This window comes from Manis pentadactyla, chromosome 2 (genome assembly GCF_030020395.1).
Source record: "Manis pentadactyla isolate mManPen7 chromosome 2, mManPen7.hap1, whole genome shotgun sequence".
NCBI classification, from domain to species: domain Eukaryota; kingdom Metazoa; phylum Chordata; class Mammalia; order Pholidota; family Manidae; genus Manis; species Manis pentadactyla.
This window is the reverse complement of record NC_080020.1, coordinates 80,524,147-80,546,411: the sequence shown is the minus strand read 5'-3', so window position 1 is coordinate 80,546,411 and position 22,265 is coordinate 80,524,147. Positions and strand designations below refer to the sequence as shown.

The 22,265-nt window shown below is 40.2% G+C and overlaps 1 protein-coding gene across 3 annotated transcripts in view; it reads right to left on the bottom strand.

Moving 5' to 3' along the window:
* The window catches only part of ARSB (arylsulfatase B), a 185,170-nt gene extending 163,403 nt beyond the window's left edge, over positions 1-21,767 (bottom strand). For 2 of the 3 annotated variants that reach the window (XM_057494051.1, XM_036914142.2), the window contains exon 1: positions 21,067-21,767. In XM_057494051.1, the coding sequence (XP_057350034.1) occupies positions 21,067-21,372 (306 nt within the window). In that variant the 5' untranslated portion in view covers positions 21,373-21,767. The remainder of the gene's footprint in view (positions 1-21,066) is intronic. The other variant, XM_036914141.2, reaches the window with a different exon arrangement.
* Between the last annotated feature and the right edge of the window lie 498 nt (positions 21,768-22,265).

Below are 22,265 nucleotides of genomic sequence, written 5' to 3'. Positions count from 1 at the left end.
CCAACCAAAAGCCCAAAATGAAAAAGGAAAATATGGAAGAAAAGGAATTTTTTGTAAATTGATGTGATTAAGAAAACAAAAACAAAGAGTTACAGACAATAACAGCTTATGCCCAAAGTGATTCTTGAAATAACAAACTTCAAAAATCCATCAACAAAAACAAATCCCATAAGTCAATGGGTCTTATTCAGTTCAGCCTCACACTTATTTATTTCCTCATTTCCAATTACGTGGGCAGTAAAATATGTAAAACAGTGAACTGTTTCTTTAAAATTATCTTTAGTATTTGCAGAATAAGGTCTCAGACACCCCTTCCCTTCTGGGAAAATGCTTCTTGACTCCCGCTGGGTTTAGGAAGGACACTGGGCTTCAGCAAAAACAAAAGACCTACCAGAACAAGTCATCCCAAGGAATCCCGGCCCTAGAGCCCTGCGGTCGTAAGATGTGGTGCTTTGGCTAGTCACTATGGAGCTAATGCATCCTGTTCTTCTGCCTCAATAACAAAGTGTTTTCTCTTCAGAGGCATCCATGACCTCTGGACTACATTCTCCTCTTATCTCAACTCCTCAGTTGCCCACTCCCAGTTTGGGACAAACACTTCCCCAAGCACTTTATTCCTCTTTACCCCACTTCTGACTTTAGAGTCCAGGGACAAATGAACAGAGAGAGGAGTCCATTGAGAGGCAACCATGGGAGGATGTTAAAGAACGGGCAGGCAAGCAGGACACTGACAGCAAGGAGGAAAAGGAGCAGGGACGTGAGGGGTCCTTAGGCAGAACTCCCTCCTTCCGCACACCGTCCGCCTGCAGCCAGAGGTCTCACCTGCTTACATTCTTTTTTTTTGTATTGTTAAAGTATCATTAATATACACTCTTATGAAGGTTTCACATGAAAAACATTGTGATTACTACATTCACCCATATTATCAAGTCCCCCCACACACCATTGCAGTCACTGTCCATCAGTGTAGTAAAATGCCAATAGAGTCACTACTTGTCTTCTCTGTGCAACAGTCTTCCCTGTAACCCCCTCCACATCAGGTGTACTGATCTTAATACCCCTCAATCCCCTTCTCACTCCCTCCCCCACAACAGCCCCACCCCTCCCCCTTGGTAACCACTAGTCCCTTCTTGGAGTCTGTGAATCTGCTGCTGTTTTATTCCTTCAGTTTTCCTTCATTGTAATACCCTACAAATGAGTGAAACCATTTGATACTTGTCTTTCTCCACCTGGCTTATTTCACTGAGCATAATATCCTCTATCTCCATGTTGTTACAATGGTAAGATTTGTTTTCTTCTTATGGCTGACTAGTATTTCATTGTGTATATGTACCACCTCTTCTTTATCCACTCATCTACTGATGGACACTTAGATTGCTACCACATCTTGTCTATTGTAAATAGTGCTGCAATAAACATAGGGGTGCATATGTCTTTTTGAATCTGAGAACTTGTTTTCTTTGGGTAAATTCCTAGGAGTAGAATTCCTGGGTCAAATGATATTCATATATGTTTAGTTTTTTGAGGAAACTCCGTATTACTTTACACAACAGTTGAACTAATTTACATTCCCACCAGCAGTGAAGTAGGGAATGCTTTCTCTGCATCCTCACCAGCATTTGTTGTTTCTAGTCTTTTGGATGTTGGCCATCCTAACTGGTGTGAGGTGATATCTCATTGTGGTTTTAATTTGCATTTCCCTGATAATCAGTTATGTGGAGCATCTTTTCATGTGTCTGTTGGTCATCTGAATTTCTTCTTTGGAGAAGTGTCTGTTCATATCCTCTGCCCATTTTTTTTTTTTTGAGAGGGCATCTCTCATATTTATTGATCAAATGGTTGTTAACAACAATAAAATTCTGTATAGGGGACTCAATGCACAATCATTAATCCACCCCAAGCCTAATTCTCATCAGTCTCCGATCTTCTGAGGCATAACGAACAAGTTCTTACATGGTGAACAAATTCTTACATAGTGAATAAGTTCTTACATGGTGAACAGTACAAGGGCAGTCATCACAGAAACTTTCAGTTTTGATCACGCATTATGAACTATAAACAATCAGGTCAAATATGAATATTCATTTGATTTTTATACTTGATTTATATGTGAATCCCACATTTCTCCCTTATTCTTATTATTATTATTTTTAATAAAATGCTGAAGTGGTAGGTAGATGCAAGATAAAGGTAGAAAACATAGTTTAGTGCTATAAGAGAGCAAATGTAGATGATCAGGTGTGTGCCTATAGACTAAGTATTAATCCAAGCTAGAAAAGGGCAACAAAACATTTCTCTCAAAACAGGGGGGGTGAGGTTCTAAGCCTCACCTCTGTTGATCCCCAATTTCTCACCTGATGGCCCCCCTGCGACTATGCCTGTCTTAGGTTGTTCCTCCCTTGAGGAATCTTACCCATCTCTGGCTAACCAGTCATCTTCCGGGGCCATACAGGGAGATGTAAAGTTGGTAAGTGAGAGAGAAGCCATATTGTTTGAAAAGGTTAGCTTTTTACTTCTTTGCTCTGCCCATTTTTTAATAGGGTATTTGCTTTTTGTATGTTGAAGAGCATGAGTTCTTTATATATTTTGGAGGTTAACCCCTTGTTGGATATGTTGTTTATGAATATATTCTCCCTTTCTGTAGGATGCCTTTTTGTTGTGCTGATGGTGTCCTTTGCTGCAGAGAAACTTTTTAAGCTGATATAGTCCCATTTGTTCATTTTTGCTTTTGCTTCCTTTGCCCAAAGAGATGTGTTCAGGAAAAAGTTGCTCATGCTTATATTCAAGAGAGTTTTGCCTATGTTTTCTTCTAAGAGTTTTATGGTTTCATGACATTCAGGTCTTTGATCCACTTTGAGTTTACTTTTGTGTATGGGGTTAGACAATAATCCAGTTTCATTCTCTTACATGTATCTTTCCAGTTTTGCCAACATCAGTTGTTGAAGAGGCTGTCATTTCCCCATTGTATATCCATGGCTCCTTTATCGTATACTAATTGACCATATGTGCTTACATTTATATCTGGGCTCTGTATTCTGTTACATTGATCTACGGATCTGTTCTTGTGTCAGTAATCAGTACCAAATTGTCTTGATTACTGTGGCTTTGCTGTAGAGCTTGAAGTCGGGAAGCATAATCCCCCCAGCTTTATTCTTCCTTCTCAGGATTGCTTTGGCTATTTGGGATCTTTTGTGGTTCCATATGAATTTAGAACTATCTGCTCTAGTTCACTGAAGAATGCCATTGGTATTTTGATAGGGATTGCACTGAATCTGCAGACTGCTTCAGGCAGGATGGCCATTTTGACATTATTAATTCTTCCTATCCATGAGCACACGATATAGTTCCATTTATTGGTATCTTCTTTAAGTTCTCTCATGAGTGTCTTGCAGTTTTCTATTGTTTTATTCTTCTTGATTTTATTTATTTCTGCTCTAATCTTTATTATGTTCCTCCTCCTACTGACTTTGGGCCTCATTTGTTCTCCTTTTTCTAGTTTCATTAACTGTGAGTTTAGATTGTTCATATGGGATTGTTCTTCTTTCCTGAAGTAGGCCTGTATTGCAATATACTTCCCTCTTAGCATGGCCTTCACTGCATCCAACAGATTTTGCAGTGTTGAGTTATTGTTGTCATTTGTCTCCATATATTGCTTGATCTCTGTTTTTACTTGGTCATTGATCCATTGATTATTTAGGAGCATGAAGTTAAGCCTCCATGTGTTTGTAGGCTTTTTTGTTTTCTTTGCATAATTTATTTCCAGTTTCATACCTTTGTAGTCTGGGAAGCTGGTTGGTACAATTTCAATCTTTTTGAATTTGCCAAGGCTCTTTTTGTGGCCTAGTATATGATCTATTCTTGAATGTTCCACGTAACTTGAGAATATGTATCCTCCTGCTTTTGGGTGGAGTGTTCTGCAGATGTTTGTTAGGTCCATCTGTTCTAATGTGTTGTTCAGTGCCTCTGTCTCCTTACTTATTTTCTGTCTGGTTGATCTGTCCTTTGGAGTGAGTGGTGTGTTGAAGTTTCCTAAAATGAATGCTTTGCATTCTATTCTCCCCTTTAATTCTGTTAGTATTTGTTTCACTTATGTAGGTGCTTCTGTGTTGGGTGCATATATATTTATAATGATTATATCCTCTTGTTGGACTGAGCCCTTTATCATTATGTAATGTCCTTCTTTGTCTCCTGTTACTTTCTTTGTTTTGAAGTCTATTTTGTCTGATACAAGTATTGCAACTCCTGCTTTTTTCTCGCTATTAGTTGCATGAAATATCTTTTTCCATCCCACCACTTTTACTCTGTGTATGTCTTTGGGTTTGAAGTGAGTCTCTTGTAGGCAGCATATAGACGGATCTTGTTTTTTTACCCATTCAGTGACTCTATGTCTTTTGATTGGTGCATTTAGACCATTTACATTTAGGATGATTATCTAGAGGTATGTACTTATTGCCATTGCAGGTTTTAGATTCGTGGTTACCAAAGTTTCAAGGGTAACTTCCTTACTAAGAGTCTAATTTAACTTACTTGGTATGCTATTACAAACACAATCTAAAGGTTCTTTTTTTTTCTTCCTCCATTCTTTATATAGTAGTATCATATTCTGTACTGTTTGTGTATCCCTTGACTGACTTCGGGGGTAGTTGATTTGATTTTGCATCTGCTTAGTAATTAATTGGTCTACTTTCTTTACTGTGGTTTTATTTCCTCTGGTGACAGCTATTTAGCCTTACGAACACTTCCATCTAGAGCAGTCCATCCAAAATACACTGTAGAGATGGTTTGTGGGAAGTAAATTCTCTCAGCTTTTGCTCATCTGGAAACTGTTTAATCCCTCTTTCAAAGTTAAATGATAATCTTTCTAGGAAGAGTATTCTTGGTTTGAGTCCCTTCTGCTTCAATGCATTAAATATATCATGCCATTCCCTTCAGGGCTGTAAGGTCTCTGTTGAGAAGTCTGATGATAGCCTGATGGGTTTTCCTTTGTATGTGATCTTTTTTCTCTCTCTGGCTGCTTTTAATAGTCTGTCCTTATCCTTGATCTTTGCCATTTTAATTATTTTATGTCTTGGTGTTGTCTTCCTTGGGTCCCTTGTGTTGGGAGATCTGTACACCTCCATGAGAGACTATATCCTTCCCCAATGGGGAAAGTTTTCAGCAATTACTTCCTCAAAGACACTTTCTATCCCTCTCTCTCTTCTTCTTCTGGTACCCCTATAATGCAAAAATTGTTCCGTTTGGATTGGTCACACAGTTCTCTCAATATTCTTTCATTCCTAGAGATCCTTTTTTCTCTCTGCCTCAGATTCTTTGTATTCCTTTTCTATAATTTGTTTCTTTTACCATCCCCTCTACTTCATCTAATCTGCTTTTAAATCCCTCCATTGTATATTTCATTTTGGATACTGTATTTTTCAAAGTTTCCATCTCATTCTTGAATTCCTCCCTGTGGTCCTGAATAGTTTTCTGTAGCTCTGTGAACATCTTTATGATTTTCATTTTGAACTCTCTTTCAGGAAGATTGGTGAGTTCAGTTTTACTTGGCCCTCTTTCTGGTGTTTGTGGGATCCTGGTTTGAAGCAGGTTCCTTTGACATTTCATATTTGTAGGTGGCACCCTCTAGTGCCCAGAAGCTCTACTCTTCAGAGCTGCTCATCCCCTGGAGTGATGGCGGGGGTCACAGATGAGCGGCCCTGGTGCCTGCTGTGAGGAAAGAGGTCTTTCCTGCTTCCCAGCTGCAGTGCCTGCCTCTACTACCAGGGCCAGTGGGCCGAGCACCCAGCGGGGAGCCTCTATGCTATGCACTTGTAACTGTCATAGGCAGGACAGTCCTCTGGCTCGCCTGGCGCAATGGCAGGGGCAGCCAGTTTGCAAGCTGGTGTGAGCCAGGAGGAAAGAACGGCAGACTGCCTATTACCAGTCAGGGGGGTGGAGCGGCTGAAGCTCCTCGAAGTTCCCAACCTGCTGGACTGAGTGCACTGGAACAATTTTGTCCACCTGTCCTGTCTCCTGAGCAGCAAGCTCTGTACAATCCTTGCCCCTTTAGCAGTCCTCTCACTGCTAGGAAGTCTTTCAGACTGCCCACCTTTCTTTTGTCCCAGAGCAGCCTGTTTTCCACAGACGGCTGGAATCTCAGTGTCTCCAAATATTCTGCCTGTCTTAGCTTTCAAAACTCACTAATCTCCAGAGCACCATATAAAGTAGGTTCGTGCTCCCATAGCCGATCTCCAGGGCTGGGTGTTCAGCACTCCTAGGACTCCATCCCCTCCCTGCTCCATTTTCTTCTTCTGCAGTGGGGGAAGGGCTTGGGTCCTGCCAGGTCACAGCTTTGTTACTTTACCCTTTTCCTTGAGGTCTGCAGGTTTCCCCAGGTGTAGGCAGTCTGCTGCAGCCTTCTTTCCTGTTGCTCTTTCAGGTTTTGGTGTATTTGTTATATTTTCATATTATGTGTGGTTTTGGGAGGGGGTTTCTGTCTTACCTCTCATGCCATCATCTTTAATCCTCTTCAACACCTGTTCACATTCTTAAAGCAAACTTGAATCAAAAGCCAAAAATTACCCATGATGCTCCTACACAGTCTCCTTCCTACATTTCCTGTCCAAGTTTCTGCTTCAGGGGTGAGTGAAAGCCATTAAAGTGTCTTGTCCATTTAATGATGTGATTAAGAAAAATGTGGCTTAAGTCCCTTAAGAATGAAACATTGGAGTCATCTTTCATTGCTTCACCCTCTGCCAAGGTTTACAAGTTCTCGTGGAGTGGTCCCCTTAGTTCCCAGGTAAGAATATTCTCAGTTGAGCATCAGAGTTACTTTTCTTTACATTTTTCCTAGAAGGAAGTTGTTCCCACTAAGGCCTACCATTCTCACTATCCTTTAATCTTTCAAATTTCTTAAAAAGGAAGCAAGGGCATTAGAATGACACGTAAAGCCTACAGTTAGGATAGTTAAGAGCCCTTTCAGGAAATGCTCAAATGTTAAAGTACTTAGCATATTCATTCATTTAGTTGTTTAATACCGAGTGCTTCTCTAGGCCAGATATAAGCAAGGCAATCCCATCTAAAGGAGAACTCAGCTCTGAAAACAGCCACACTGAAAATGTGTACTAGGAAGCAGAAGTACAACAAATATTTTGTATTGAATAAAGTCAATTTGCAAGAATATGGAAACTTAGTCTTTTTAAGTATTCTAAAAGCAGTATACAAATCTATGGGGAAAGGTGATTTGTACTTATTTTACTACTTTTATAAACTTCTTTATTACATGTATATTTTTACTGAAATATATTTCACATATAACATTGTGTAAAGGTAAGGTGTGCCACATGTCAACTTGACACATTTGTACTTCATGATATGACTGTAACTGTAAGTAGCACCTCTATTACATTACTTCAGTATCCTTTCATTTTAGTGGCTGGAATCATTCATTAAGTTCTACTCTCTTAGCATGTTTGATGATTATAATACAATACTGCTGTCTATATTCACTGACTTAGATCTCTAGGTTTTATTTACTCACTGTGAGTTTGTAACTTTAAACAACATCTGTCCTATCCCCCAACCTTCTGAAGGATTTCTAAATATTTTTGATCCTGAGGTTTTAAACAAGGAGAAAGTGAATATAAAATCTACTTCATTACATACATAACATACCTTCAAAGGCTACTAAGAAACTAATAAACAAGAGCTACCTACAGAAACGAAGGCTGAGGACAGGATGGAAAAAAATCTTTTCTTTTTTTTTACATATTTCTTTTTTTAAAATCTTTTATATTTGAAACTTTTGAAGTATTTCCTGAAGAAAATTCTCAACAAGTAGAGTTCAAGCTTAATATTTTATTATGATCAGGCAGTATTAGTACAAGGCGACCCTGATTCCCTCTCTGAGCTCTTAGCATGTATTCACACTCTCCTTCACTCAGCTCCAGGCACAGTGACCTTCTCCTCATTCTTAGGAAGAATTCCTTCCAGCCTTAGGGCCTTTACTTTGGTTGTCCCTCCTATTGTATTAAACTTTCCCAAGGTTTTGGCAACCTGACTTCTCTTCATTCAGGCCTCTGCTCAAATCACATTCTTGGAGATAACTTCCTGAGTCACTGCCTCTTTATCTAGTTTATTTTCTTCCCCACATTTATTGCCATGCCATTTATATTTGCCTTACTTACTCATTTTTTTATGTGTTTGCTTCAACCCCCTCTTGGTAACTCCTTTCCCTTGCCTCACCCCCACCAGACTAAAAGCACCAGGAGATCTCCAGGGCATAGCACAATTCCCGATATAAATATTTGCTCAATAAATATTTGCTGAATGAAAGAATGAGTGAATGCATTAGACTTAATGTGATAGACTAAAGCTTTCTCTGTAAGCTCAGGAATAAGAAAAGGATAACCACTCTTGTCACTTCTATTCAACATTGTACTGGAGGTTCTGGCAGGGCAATGAGGCAAGAAAATGAAATGAAAGGCCCTCAGGTTGGAAAGGAGGAAGAAGTAAAACTATTTGTATTTGCAGATGACAGGATCTTGTATATAGAATATCCTAAAGATCTCCCCCCACACACACACATGCATGTGCACACACACCCAGAATTATAACTAATAAGTTCAGTGAAGTTGCAAGATACAGATCCATATATAAATGTCAGTTGCATTTCTATACAGGAGCAATGAACAATCAAAAACGAAATTAAGAAAACAATTCCATTTATAACAGTAACAAAAAGAATAAAAATTTAGACATAAATGTAACCAAAGAAGTGTAAGACTTGTATGTTGAAAACTACAAAATACTGTTGAAAGAAATTAAATAAGACCTGAATAATAGAAAGACAACTCATATTCACAGATTGGAAAACTTACATTATTAAAGTAGTAATACTCCCCAAAAGGATTTATAGATACATGCAATCCCTATCAGATTCCCAACTGTCATTTTACAGAAATGGACAAATTGATCCTAAAATTAATATGGATATGCAAGGGGCCCAGAATAGCAAAACAATCTTGCAAAAGAACAAAACTGGAGACTGCACACTTTCTGATTCTGAAACCTATTGTAAAGCTACAGTAATCATAACAGTGTGGTACTGGCATAGGATAAACATAGATCAATGGAATAGAATTGTGAGTCCAGAAATAAATCCATATATCCATGGTCAACTGATTTTTGACAAGGGTCCAAAGACCATTCAATGGGGGAAGAACATTCTTTTCAACAAATGGTGCTGGCACAAGTGGACATCCACATATCTTAAAAAACATACAAAAAGGAACTAAAAATGGATGGAAGACCTAAATGTAAGAACTGAAACTATAAAACTCTTGGGAAAATACAGAGGTAAATCTTCATACCTTGGATTAGACAGCAGTTTATTTATACCAAAAGCACAAATAACCAAAGAAAAGCAAATAAATTGAATGACATTATAATTTAAAACTTTTGTGAATAAAAGAACACTATCAAGAAAGTAAAAGACAACCTACAGAATAAGAGAAAATATTTGCAAGCCATATATCTGGAAAAGATTTAGTATCCAGAATATATAAAAAACTCTTGTAACTCAACAATAAAAGACAACCCAATTAAAAAATGGCAAAGGATCTTAGTAGCAATTTCTCCAATGTACAAATGACCAATAAGACATGCATAGATGCTCAATATCATTAGTCAAATGATACAAATTTTAAATGCAAATCAAAATCACAATGAGATATCACTTTATATCCACTAGATGACTAGAAGTCTATAATCAAAAAGACAGATACTAACAAGTGTTCGCAAGTATGTGGAGAAATTAGAACCCACATACATTGTTGGTGAAAATGTAAAATGGTATAGCTGCTGTGAAAAATAGTTTGGTACCTCCTCAGAAAGTTAAACATAGACCTGCCATATGATCTAGCATTTCAATTCTAGGTATATACTGAAAAGCATGTACATACAAAGAAGTTGTATATGGATGTTCATAGCAGTATTACTCACAATGGCCAAAAAGTAGAACAGTCTGAAATCCATCAGCTGATGAATGGATAAAAAGTTGGATTTATCCAGCAATGGATTATTATTTGGCAATGAAGGGGAATAGTACATACCACAACATAGAGTAAAGGACACCTCCTTATGATTCCATTTATATGAAATGTCTAAAATAGGCAAATCTATAAAGGTTTTACAAGACTAGTAGTTGCCAGGAGCCAGGGGGATAGGGAAATAGGGATTGACTACGAATGGTTATAGGGATTCTTTTTGGGATAATGGAAATGTTCTGGAATTAGGTAATGGTGATAGTTGCACAACCCTGTGGATACAGGAAAAAAACAATATACTTAAAATGGTAAATTTTATGGTATGTGAAATTTAACTTTATAGGAAAAGTAAGTGATATCATATATTGCTGGTGCAAATGTAGGTTGATACAACCTATAGAAGTACAATTTTGCAGTACTTATCAAAATTACAAATGCATCTACCCTTAAACTCCAAAAATTCATTCTCTAAGAATTTATCCTACAGATATATTCAAACATGTGCAAAATGATATACATACAAGGTATTGACTTCAGCATTCTGATATATCTAGAACCACCCTATATGCCCAACACTATGCGACCAGTTAAAAGAATTATGATATATCCACTTTACAAAATACTATGCAGCCACAAAAATTGAGCATGCTCTTTACATAACAATATGGAATTATTTTGAATGTTTAAAAAATAGAAATATTAGGTCAAAAACAGTGTGAAGAATACAAGAGGAGGGGAATATCTACACAGGTATTTGCTTGTATATGCATAAAATGCTTTTGGAAGGGTATATATATATAGTATATATAACATATATGTATACAATTCAGATAACATTGTTCGCCCCCCAAAGATGAGGAACCGGATGCCTAAGCAACAGAATGTGTATGTGTGTGTGTGTGTGTGTGTGTGTGTGTGTGTGTGTGTAGATATTCAATATAAGCCCTTTTGTAACTTTTGAGTTTTTAAACCATGTGAATGTACTTTCTATACAAAAGTAATTAAATATAGGTTTTTTTTTTAAGGTTTTAAAAGTAAATGAGTGAATGAATCATGGTACTTTGGGAAGATCACCAGCCTAAGTGTACAGACACCTGACTTCTAGTTCCTGAATTTACTAGGAACTACTTATCTCACCTGCTGACAGTCTCCCACTCCCTCCCTTTCCCAAAATCCATGCATTTCTCACCATATCATGCCAGTTTTTAGAGGTTGATATGTAAGGATTCTGAACAAGTATATGTCTTAAAATAAAAGGTAAAATTTATGTACCTGTTAGAACAAGTTCCTAGCAGTAAATAGCTTGGCAATGTGTAAAGGCAGAGTGGACAAGATTAATCTCTCTTTCTACCAGTAGATGGGGTTAGTGGGTATAATATGCATTTGCCTAGTTAGAAACTTGCCCTAATGGACACAGGCGCCTTAAGAGTCAAAGAAATTTAGAGCTACAAAGAGTCTTTTAGAGTTCAGCCCAACTCCCACATTTTACAAATGTGGAAAATGATCTCCAGCAAGGTCAGAGTCTGAGGACGGACATGGCAAAGATTGCCCCACATCTCATAATTCCTAACTGATTTCTTCCCTAAATACTTTTATAACCTAAAAAACTGGAGCTCAGAATTTCACAGGAATTCAGTTTAATCAGCCAGTCTAGATTTATTTATCACTTAAAATTTTTCTTTTCTAATCCAAAGTTAGATGATTATGGGAAGGAAGGGTCTCTAAATATAAAAGCATGACTGCTATATTCACAGATATGACTATTAGTAGTTTTTTCAAGTATCTAATTTAAAAATAGCCAATATATGTCATTTAGAGTCTAAAATTATGCACAAATGATTCATTCAGAAAGAAAACCCTCTCCCCCTACCTTCACTTCACACTGAATACAGGCAATTCTTTACTTGAAATGTGATTGGTTAATTTTTTTCATTGAGGTGTTTAGGAATAACCTTGATGTCCAAAAATAGTAGGAAGATTTAGTAGATCTGAAGCAGCTCTTGCAATGGCATTTTTAGTAATTCTGAGTAGGCAATGTAGAGTACTCACACTGCCCAGTTGAAATCCTGCTCTATCATCTACTAGCCCTCTGACCTTGAGCAAGGTTCTTACCCTCTCCCAGCCTCAGTTTGCTTGTTATCAAATAGGGTTGGAAATTGTAATACCTAACTAATCAGGTTGCTGTGAGAGTTAAATGAGTTAATATATGGAAAGCGCTCAGAATGGTACCAGCATACAGTATCTAAGGGCAATGAGGCTCCTTAGTACTCCCAGAAATACTGACTTTTTAAAAACAGGATGCTTGCTAACCAAGGTATTTCTAACTGGGTATCTTGAACTCCAACAGAATAAAAGAGGGGAGAAAAGTCAACCAAAATGTAGGGAGGCTAGCTTGCTACAATGAGTATCTCTCAGCTGTTTTGGAGTACGTAGTTTCTACCCTTCCTTCACTTCTTAACCACAGAGTACTCTAAATACTCCCGTGTTTTCTCCAAGACAGAATGTTGGTCACTGGAGGAGGGACGTCAGGGGACAAAAAGTCAATGAGAGGTACCAGTTTTTGAAGTGTGGTATTGCTTTCCTGTTTAAGTCTGTTGGAAAGGGGGAAGTTAGAGATATGAATGACCCTCCCATTTTTCTGCAATTTGAGTTCAGTTCTCTTACTTCAGAGCAAATGCAGAACTATTTGGGGCAGACCTTACCCTCTCTTCTTTCCCTTCTTTACTCAAACGCCCCTTTACTCCTGCGAAGTCCAAGGTGAGATTTGTTTTAAGACTAGGGATTCCTGATTATACTTAGCAGCCAAAGTTAGAACTGTGGAAAGTACTTAAGGCTTACAGTGAAGGGAACTAGCCTATATCTCTGTTGCAAACCTTGGCTACAGCTACTTCTTGGTCCTATACTAAAACTCTATCTTTTCTGTTTCTAAAAGTCTTTAGATCACTGTAGAAATCTTAACACAGGTGAACCCTCCCTTTTCTTGAATTCAGAAAAAGATAAGACTAGGGTTGACCTGAAAGGACAAGATTGATTTGAGAGGGCAAGATTCAAGCATACACCCTGTGACTGGCACAGTAAAGCCTCAAAATATGCTTGTTGAATAAACAGTACATATATATGGAGGTATGCTTGTGTTCTCATATAGTACCCATTTATTGTATTTAAATGGTCAGAAACATTAGGATCTTATAAAGATGTCAATCTTTTTCTGATTAAGCCAAAAGGATTCAATTTTATAGGTTTGGGATGACTACTGGATGCAGGAAAAGTGTTAAGACCCAATTTTGCCACTTTCTAGCTATGTGATTCTTAGCATGTCATGAAACCTCTACAGGTTTACTTGCTCATGGGTAGAAGATGAATTAAAAATAACAGCTACCTTGTGGGCTATTTCAAGAATTAACCTTAAATATAGTAAAGCACTATGAAAATGTTCTTGATATGCTTAGTTATCTCCTTTATGTGCACACTCTCTAGAAATATATTTTTCTCTTTTAACATAAGTGTTTAAAGAAAAGTTTTTAGAGAGATAATGTGAGAGATCTCCTCACACCTGTCAGATTAGCCAGTATCAAAAAGATAAGAAATAACAAGTGTTGGCGAGGATATGGAGAAAAAGGAACCCTTGGGAACTGTTGGTGGGTATGTCAATCTTTGCTGCTACTATATAAAACAGTATGGAGGTGCTTCAAAAAGTTATAAATACCATACAATCCAGTAATTCCACTTCTGGGTATTTATCCAAAGAAAATGAAAACTAATTCAAAAAGACACATGCACCCTCATGTTCACTGCAACATTATTTACAATAGCCAAGATATGGGAGCAACCTAAGTGTCCATCAATAGATGAATAAAGATGTGCTACATATGCAGTGGAATATTACTTGTCCATGAAAAAGACTGAAATCTCACCATTTGTGACAATATGGATGGGCATGGTGGGTATTAATGCTATATGAAATAAGACAGAAAAAGACAAATACTATATGATTTCCTTTATATGCATAATCTAAAAAGAAACTGAATAAATCAGGAGTCAAGATGGTGGCATGAGTAGGGCAGCGGAAATCTCCTCCCAAAACCATATATATTTTTGAAAATACAACAAATACAACTATGCCTAAAAGAGAGACCAGAGAATACAGTACAACAGCCAGGCTACATCTACATCTGCGAGAACCCAGCGCCTCACAAAGGGGGTAAGATACAAGCCGCGGCCCAGTGGGACCCGAGCGACACCCCCTCCCCAGCTCACTGGTGGGAGGAGAGGAGTCAGAGTGGGAAGGGAGAGGGAGCCCAGGACTGCTAAATACCCAGCCCTAGTCATCCACACCAAGAGCACAGACACACATTACATGGTGTGCTGGATATTAGGGAAATGGAAAAGTAAAATCTGCAAGTGGGTCTCCACAGCCAGCTCCCCTGGGACAAAAGAAAAGTGAGTGTTTTTTTTGAAAGTCTGAAGGGGACAGGGGCCTCACAGCTGGATGGAATTGTCCCAGCACACTTAGCTCAGCAGGCTGGGAATTCGGAGGAGCTTCGGGTGCCCCAGGCCCCTGGGAGGCAGCGCATCTCTGAGGCCCATCATGGCAATAAACAGCCTGTTGTTCATTCCCACTCCAGTGCACCCCCACTACAGTGGCCAAGCAGCCTGAGAGCGGCCGCGCCCACAGTTGCCACCCAGAGAAACCTGCCAGGGAGCAGCTGCCGGGGCCAGACCCAGGGGCTGCTGCTGGTGCAGGCAGAGGAAGCTGGGGCAGGGCGCGAAGGGGCGCCATTCTCACAGGAGAGCACACCCGGAGCACCTGCCACTCCCCACAGGGCTCTGGGCTATCCCGAGGGCTGCTCACGGTGTGCAAGGAACCAACACAGGCAGCGGAGAGAGGCAGGGTGATCACCAAGCAGGAAGGGACTTTGCTCTCTCAGCTGACACACATACCACCTGCCTACAATTACCTCTCCCACCATGAAAAGGCAGAAGAATTTGATCCAGTCCAGAATTACCCAGTCAACCCCCGAGAGAGGGCCTGGGGAGACAGATATAACCAATATTCCTGAAAAAGAATTCAAAATAAAGGTCATAACCATGCTGATGGACCTGCAGAGACAGATGCAAGAGCTAAGAGATGAAGACAGGAGAGAGATTACAGAAATGAAACAATCTCTGGAAGGACTTAAGAGCAGACTGGATAAGGTGAAAGAGACCATTAATGGAAAAGAAATCAGAGAACAAGAACACAGAGAAGCAGAGGCACAGAGAGATAAAAGGATCTCCAGGAATGAAAGAATATTAAGAGAACTGTGTGACCAATCCAAATGGAACAATATTTGCATTATTGGGGTACCAGAAGAAGAAGAAGAGAGAAAAAGAGATAGAAAGTGTCTTTGAAGAAATAATTGCTGAAAACTTCCCCAGACTGGGGGAGGAAATAGTCTCTCAGATCATGGAGGCCCACTGATCTCCCAACACAAGGGACCCAAGGAGGACAACACCAAGACATATAATAGTTAAAATGGCAAAAATCAAAGACAAGGACAGAGTATTAAAGGCAGCCAGAGAGAGAAAAAAGGTCACTTACAAAGGAAAAACCATCAGGCTATCATCAGACTTCTCCACAGAAACCCTACAGGCCAGAAGAGAATGGCATGATATATTTAATGCAATGAAACAGAAGGGCCTTGAACCAAGAATACTTTATCCAGCATGATTATAACTTAAATATGAAGGAGGGATTAAACAATTCTCAGACAAGCAAAAGTTGAGGGAATTTGCCTCCCACAAACCATCTCTACAGGATATTTCAAAGGGACTGCTCTAGATGCAAGCATTCCTAAGGCTAAATAAATGTCACCAGAGAATATAAAATCACAGCAAAGAAAGCAGACCAACCAAATACTAACTAAAGGCAAAAAATAAAATCAACTACTCACAAAAGCACTCAAAGGAAACACAAAAGAGTACAGAATAAAACACCTAACATATAAAGAATGGAGGAGGAGGAATAAGAAGGGAGAGAAATAAAGAATCAACAGACTGTGTTCATAATAGCTTGATAAGCAAGTTAAGTTAGACAGTAAGATAGTAAAGAAGCTACCCTTGAACCTTTGGTAACCACGAATCTAAAGCCTGCAATGGCAATAAGCACATATCTTTCAATAATCACTCTAAATGTAAATGGACTGAATGTACCAATCAAAAGACAGAGAGTAATAGAATGGATAAAAAAAGCAAGACCCATCTATATGCTGCTTACAAGAGACTCACCTCAAACCCAAAGACATACACAGACTAAAAGTTAAGGGATGGAAAATGGTATTTCATGCAAACAATAGGGAGAAAAAAGCAGGTGTTGCAGTACTAGTATCAGACAAAATAGACTTCAAAACAAAGAAAATAACAAGAGATAGAGAAGGACATTACATAATGATAAAGGGGTCAGCTCAACAAGAGGATATAACCATTATAAATATATATGCACCCAATACAGAAGCAACAATGTATGTGAAACAAATACTAACAGAATTAAAAGAGGAAATAGAATGCAATGCATTCATTCTAGGAGACTTCAACACACCACTCACTCCAAAGGACAGATCCACCAGACAGAAAACAAGTAAGGACACAGAGGCACTGAACAACACAGTAGAGCAGATGGACCTAACAGACATCTACAGAACTCCACACCCAAAAGCAGCAAGATACACATTCTTCTCAAGTGCACACGGAACATTTTCCAGAATAGACCACAGACTAGGCCACAAATAGAGCCTCAGTGAATTCAAAAAGACTGAAATCCTACCAACCAACTTCTTAGACCACAAAGGTATAAAACTAGAAATAAATTGTACAAAGAAAATAAAAAGGCTCACAAACACATGGAGGCTTAACAACATGCTCCCAAATAATCAATGGATCAATGACCAAATTAAATTAGAGATCAAGCAATACATAGAGACAAATGACAACAACAGCACAAAGCCACAACTTCTGTGGGACGCAGAAAAGGCAGTTCTAAGAGGAAAATATATAGCAATCCAGGCCTATTTAAAGAAGGAAGGACAATCCCAAATGAATAGTCTAAAGTCACAATTATTGAAATTGGAAAAAGAAGAACAAAAGAGGCCTAAGGCCAGCAGAAGGAGGGACATAATAAAGATCAGAGAAGAAATAAATAAAATTGAGAAGAATAAAACAATAGCAAAAATCAATGAAACCAAGAGCTGGTTCTTGGAGAAAATAAACAAAATAGATAAGCCCCTAGCCAGACTTACTAAGGGAAAAAGAGAATCTACACACATCAATAGAATCAGAAACGAGAAAGGAAAAATCATGATGGACCCTACAGAAATACAAAGAATCATTACAGAATACTATGAGAATCTATATGCTAAGAAGCTGGAAAACCTAGAAGAAATGGACAATTTCCTCAAAAAATACAACCTTCCAAGACTGACCAAGGAAGAAACAGAAAATCTAAACAGACCAATTACCAGCAACGAAATTCAATCAGTAATCAAAAAACTACGCAAGAACAAAAACCCTGGTCCGTATGGATTCCCCGCTGAATTTTATCAGACATATAGTGAAGACATAATACCCATTCTCCTTAAAGTTTTCCAAAAAATAGAAGAGGAGGGAATACTTCCAAATGCATTCTACAAAGCCAGCATCACTCTAATACCAAAACCAGGCAAAGACACCACAAAAAAAGAAAATTACAGACCAATATCCCTGATGAACATAGATGCAAAAATAATCAATAAAATATTAGCAAACTGAATTCAAAAATACATCAAGAGGATCATACATCATGATCAAGTGGGATTCATCGCAGGGATGCAAGGATGGTACAGCTTTCAAAAATCCATCAATATCATTCACCACATCAACAAAAAGAAGGACAAAAACCACATGATCATCTCCATAGATGCTGAAAAAGCATTCAACAAAATTCAACATCCATTCATGATAAAAATTCTCAACAAAATGGGTATAGAGGGAAAGTACCTCAACATAATAAAGGCCATATATGACAAACCCACAGCCAACATCATACATAACAGCAAGAAGCTGAAAGCTTTTCCTCTAAGATCGGGAACAAGACAGGGATGCCACTCTCCCCACTGTTATTCAACATAGCACTGGAGGTCCTAGCCATGGCAATCAGACAAAACAAAGAAATACTACGCATCCAGATTGGTAAAGAAGAAGTCAAACTGTCACTATTTGCGGATGACATGATACTGTACATAAAAAACCCTAAAGACTCCACTCCAAAACTATTAGAACTAATATCTGAGTTCAGCAAAGTTGCAGGATACAAAATTAATACACAGAAATCTGTTGCTTTCCTATACGCTAATGAGGAACTAGCAGAAAGAGAAATCAGGAAAACAATTCCATTCACAATTGTATCAAAAAGTATAAAATACCTAGGAATAAACCTAACCAAGGAAGTGAAAGACCTATATCCTGAAAACTACAAGACACTCTTAAGAGAAATTAAAGAGGACACTAACAAATGGAAACTCATCTAAAGCTCTTGGCTAGGAAGATTTAATATTGTCAAAATGGCCATCCTGCCTAAAGTAATCTACAGATTCAATGTAATCCCTATTAAAATACCAACAGCATTCTTCAATGAGCTGGAACAAATAGTTTTAAAATTCATATGGAACCACAAAAGACCCCAAATAGCCAAAGCAATCCTGAGAAGGAAGAATAAAGCAGAATAAATAGAATAAAGGTCTTACTTCCCAACTTCAAGCTCTACTACACAGCCACAGTAATTAAGACAATTTGGTACTGGCACAAGAACAGACCCATAGACCAGTGGAACAGAACAGAGAGTCCAAATATTAACCCAAACATATATGGTCAATTAATATATGATAAAGGATGGGGAAATGATAGCCTCTTCAACAGCTGGTGTTGGTAAAACTGGACAGCTACATGTAAGAGAATGAAACTGGATCATTGTTTAACCCCATACACAAAGGTAAATTCGAAATGGAGCAAAGACCTGAATGTAAGTCATGAAACCATAAAACTCTTAGAAAAAAACATAGGCAAAAATATCTTGGACATAAACATGAGCAACTTCTTCATGAACATATCTCCCCAGGCAAGGGAAACAAAAGCAAGAATGAACACGTGGGACTGTATCAAGCTGAAAACCTTCTGTACAGCAAAGGACACCACCAATAGAACGGGAAGGCATCCTACAGTATGGGAGGATATATTCGTAAATGACAGATCGGATAAAGGGTTGACATCCAAAATATATAAAGAGCTCACACACCTCAACAAACAAAAAGCAAATAACCCAATTAAAATATGGGCAGAGGAGCTGAACAGACAGTTCTCCAAAGCAGAAATTCAGATGGCAAACAGACACATGAAAAGATGCTCCACATTGCTAATCATCAGAGAAATGCAAATTAAAACCACAATGAGATATCACCTCACACTAGTAAGGATAGCCAACATCCAAAAGACAAACAACAAGAAATGTTGGCGAGGTTGTGGAGAAAGGGGAACCCTCCTACACTGCTGGTGGGAATGTAAATTAGTTCAACCATTGTGGAAAGCAGTATGGAGATTCCTCAAAATGCTCAAAATAGAAATACCATTTGACCCAGGAATCCCACTTCTAGGAATTTACCCTAAGAATGCAGCAGCCCAGTTTGAGAAAGACATATGCACCCCTATGTTTATCGCAGCACTATTTACAATAGCCAAGAAATGGAAGCAACCTAAGTGTCCATCAGTAGATGAATGGATAAAGAAGAGGTGGTACATATACACAATGGAATATATTCAGCCATAAGAAAAAAACAAATCCTACCATTTGCAACAACATGGATAGAGCTAGAGGGTATTATGCTCAGTGAAATAAGCCAGGCAGAGAAAGACAAGTCTCAAATGGGGTGGGGCACAGGAAGGACTCTACAACACAGAGAAGACAAGTAATGATTCTACATCTTACTATGCTGATAGACAGTGACTGTAATGGGGTATGGGGGGGGGGACTTGGTGCTGGGGGGAGTCTAGTAAACATAATGTTCCTCATGTAATTGTAGATTAATGATACTAAAATAAATAAATAAAATAAATAAAATAAAATAGAAAAAGCAACTGAACAAACAAAACAAAAAACAGAAAGAGACTCATTGGTACAGGAAACTGTTGGTTACCAGTGTGGGAGGGGTTAGAGGTGGAAGAAACAGGTGAAGGGGATTAAGAGGTACAAACTTCCAATTATAAAATAAATAAGTCATGTGGACGCAATGTACAGCATAGGAAATAGTCAATAATATTGTAATAACTTCGTATGGTGACAGATTTCTTAATGTAAATAATACCGAATCACTATGATGTACAAGTGAGACTAATATACTGTGTCAACCATATTTCAATTAAAAATTATTCTTAGTTTTTTTAAAAAGATTAGATTCTCAGAGGCATTGAACCCAAAGTTAAATCTGAAAGGATCGCCGGCAGCCCAAGAAAAATCAACCTGGCTAAGTTTCATTCCAAGACTGCTGAGAACTTGGAAAAATTACTTTATTCTACGGTGGAACAGTCCTACCCCACGGCCGCAGGATTCACGAGGACTAGAGTAGCACCCCCTGCGGGCACTGTTCCTCTTAACCCGCCGCCCCGCTCGCTCCCCAGCTCCCACGGCAGGGCCCCTGGCAGGGCCCTCTCTGACTGCTGCGCTCGCGGGGCCCCGCAGCTGGCCTTCCCCCAGGAACCCCCTTTGCCCCTAGCTTCAGAAAAATCCGGGCGGAAAACCAGCGGAGGCGGGGCACGGGGGGCGGCCCGGAGGCGGGCATGCGCAGAAGCCTGGCGGGCGGCCACGGGAAGAGCGAGGACGCCGGGCCGGGGCAGCGAACGGCCCCCCGCACGCCCGCGCACGCCCGGGCGCCCGGACCACGTCCCAGAGGCTCGAGAGGCCGGCGGCAGGGAGCCGGGAAGCGGGGGAGCGGGAGAGCGTGAGGGGAGAGCCGCGGGCCGAGGCGGAGCGGGGGCCGCCCACCTGGTAGCGGCCGGTGAGCAGCTGGCTCCGCGACGGCGTGCACAGCGGCTGCGTGTAGTAGTTGTCCAGCCGCACCCCGCCGGCCGCCAGCGCGTCCAGGTGCGGCGTGCGGATGTTCGAGCCGTGGAAGCCCACGTCGTTCCATCCCAGGTCGTCCGCCAGCACGAAGACGAGGTGGGGCGGCCGGCCGGCCCCGGCGCCCGCGCCCGGAGGCAGCAGGAGCAGAAGCAGCGGGAGGACGGCGGGGAGGAGCGGGCGCCGCGGGCCGCGGCCCCGGGGCAGGCTCGCTGCGCAGCGCGGACCCATCCTTCGTGCCGGCCCCGCGTCTGTGGCGCCGCTAGCCGCGGGCCCCGTTTATAGAAGCAGGAACTGGGCGGCCGGGGCCTGCCCCGCCCCTCCACGGGATCACCGCCGCCTCGGCCCGGGCGCTGTGGCCGGGAAGGGGCCCGCGGGGAGGAAATGCGGCCCAGCCGTGCCGAAGCTCAGTTGAAGCTTGATAGGACCGAAAGTCTTCTGTCTGACCAGCGCTGAACTCTGCATCGTGGCACCCGAAAAGGGGAGCAGATTTTTTCTTTTTAATAACTTCACAGTTTATAAAGCATTTTCTTTAAATCTCGCGTAACCCTGGCAGCTAGGAATTATATAATTAATGTCTTTCTTTTTCAGAAGAAGCTTGTGATTCGTTGAGCCTAAGCCAGCTATGACTCCAGATCGTGGGCTGTGATGTTTTAAAGGCCCTGGGAGAGTCATTTGTAGCAGAATTACTTCTCAAAAGAACCCTGCCTCGTGAAAGTGGGAGGAGGATGAAGGGGCACTGGTCTGATGAAGTTTCAGATTCATTTCTGCAATTTAGGCCTGTGAAGCCACTTCCTACCCCTAGAGAAAGGGGGGCCAAATACACACTCTGCCTGCAAGGTGCCCTTTTGAACTTTTTACGTTTTTTACTTACGCTGCCCTGGATGTTTTTTGGGGTGTTGTATGGCTGTTGAGTAGTTCATTAGCCTGTCCAAGTATGAGCCCTTTCAGAGCTGGCTCCCCGACAATGAACTAGGGAACCGAAGAAGTATAGTATCTAATTTGCCTGAAATAATCTGTGGATGGAAGGAAAAACTCCTTTATCCGCATGCTCACTGAATTGGGAAGTTACCCTTATGCCCAGCATATTCCCATTGCCATCCAAACCTATTCTGTGTCTGGAG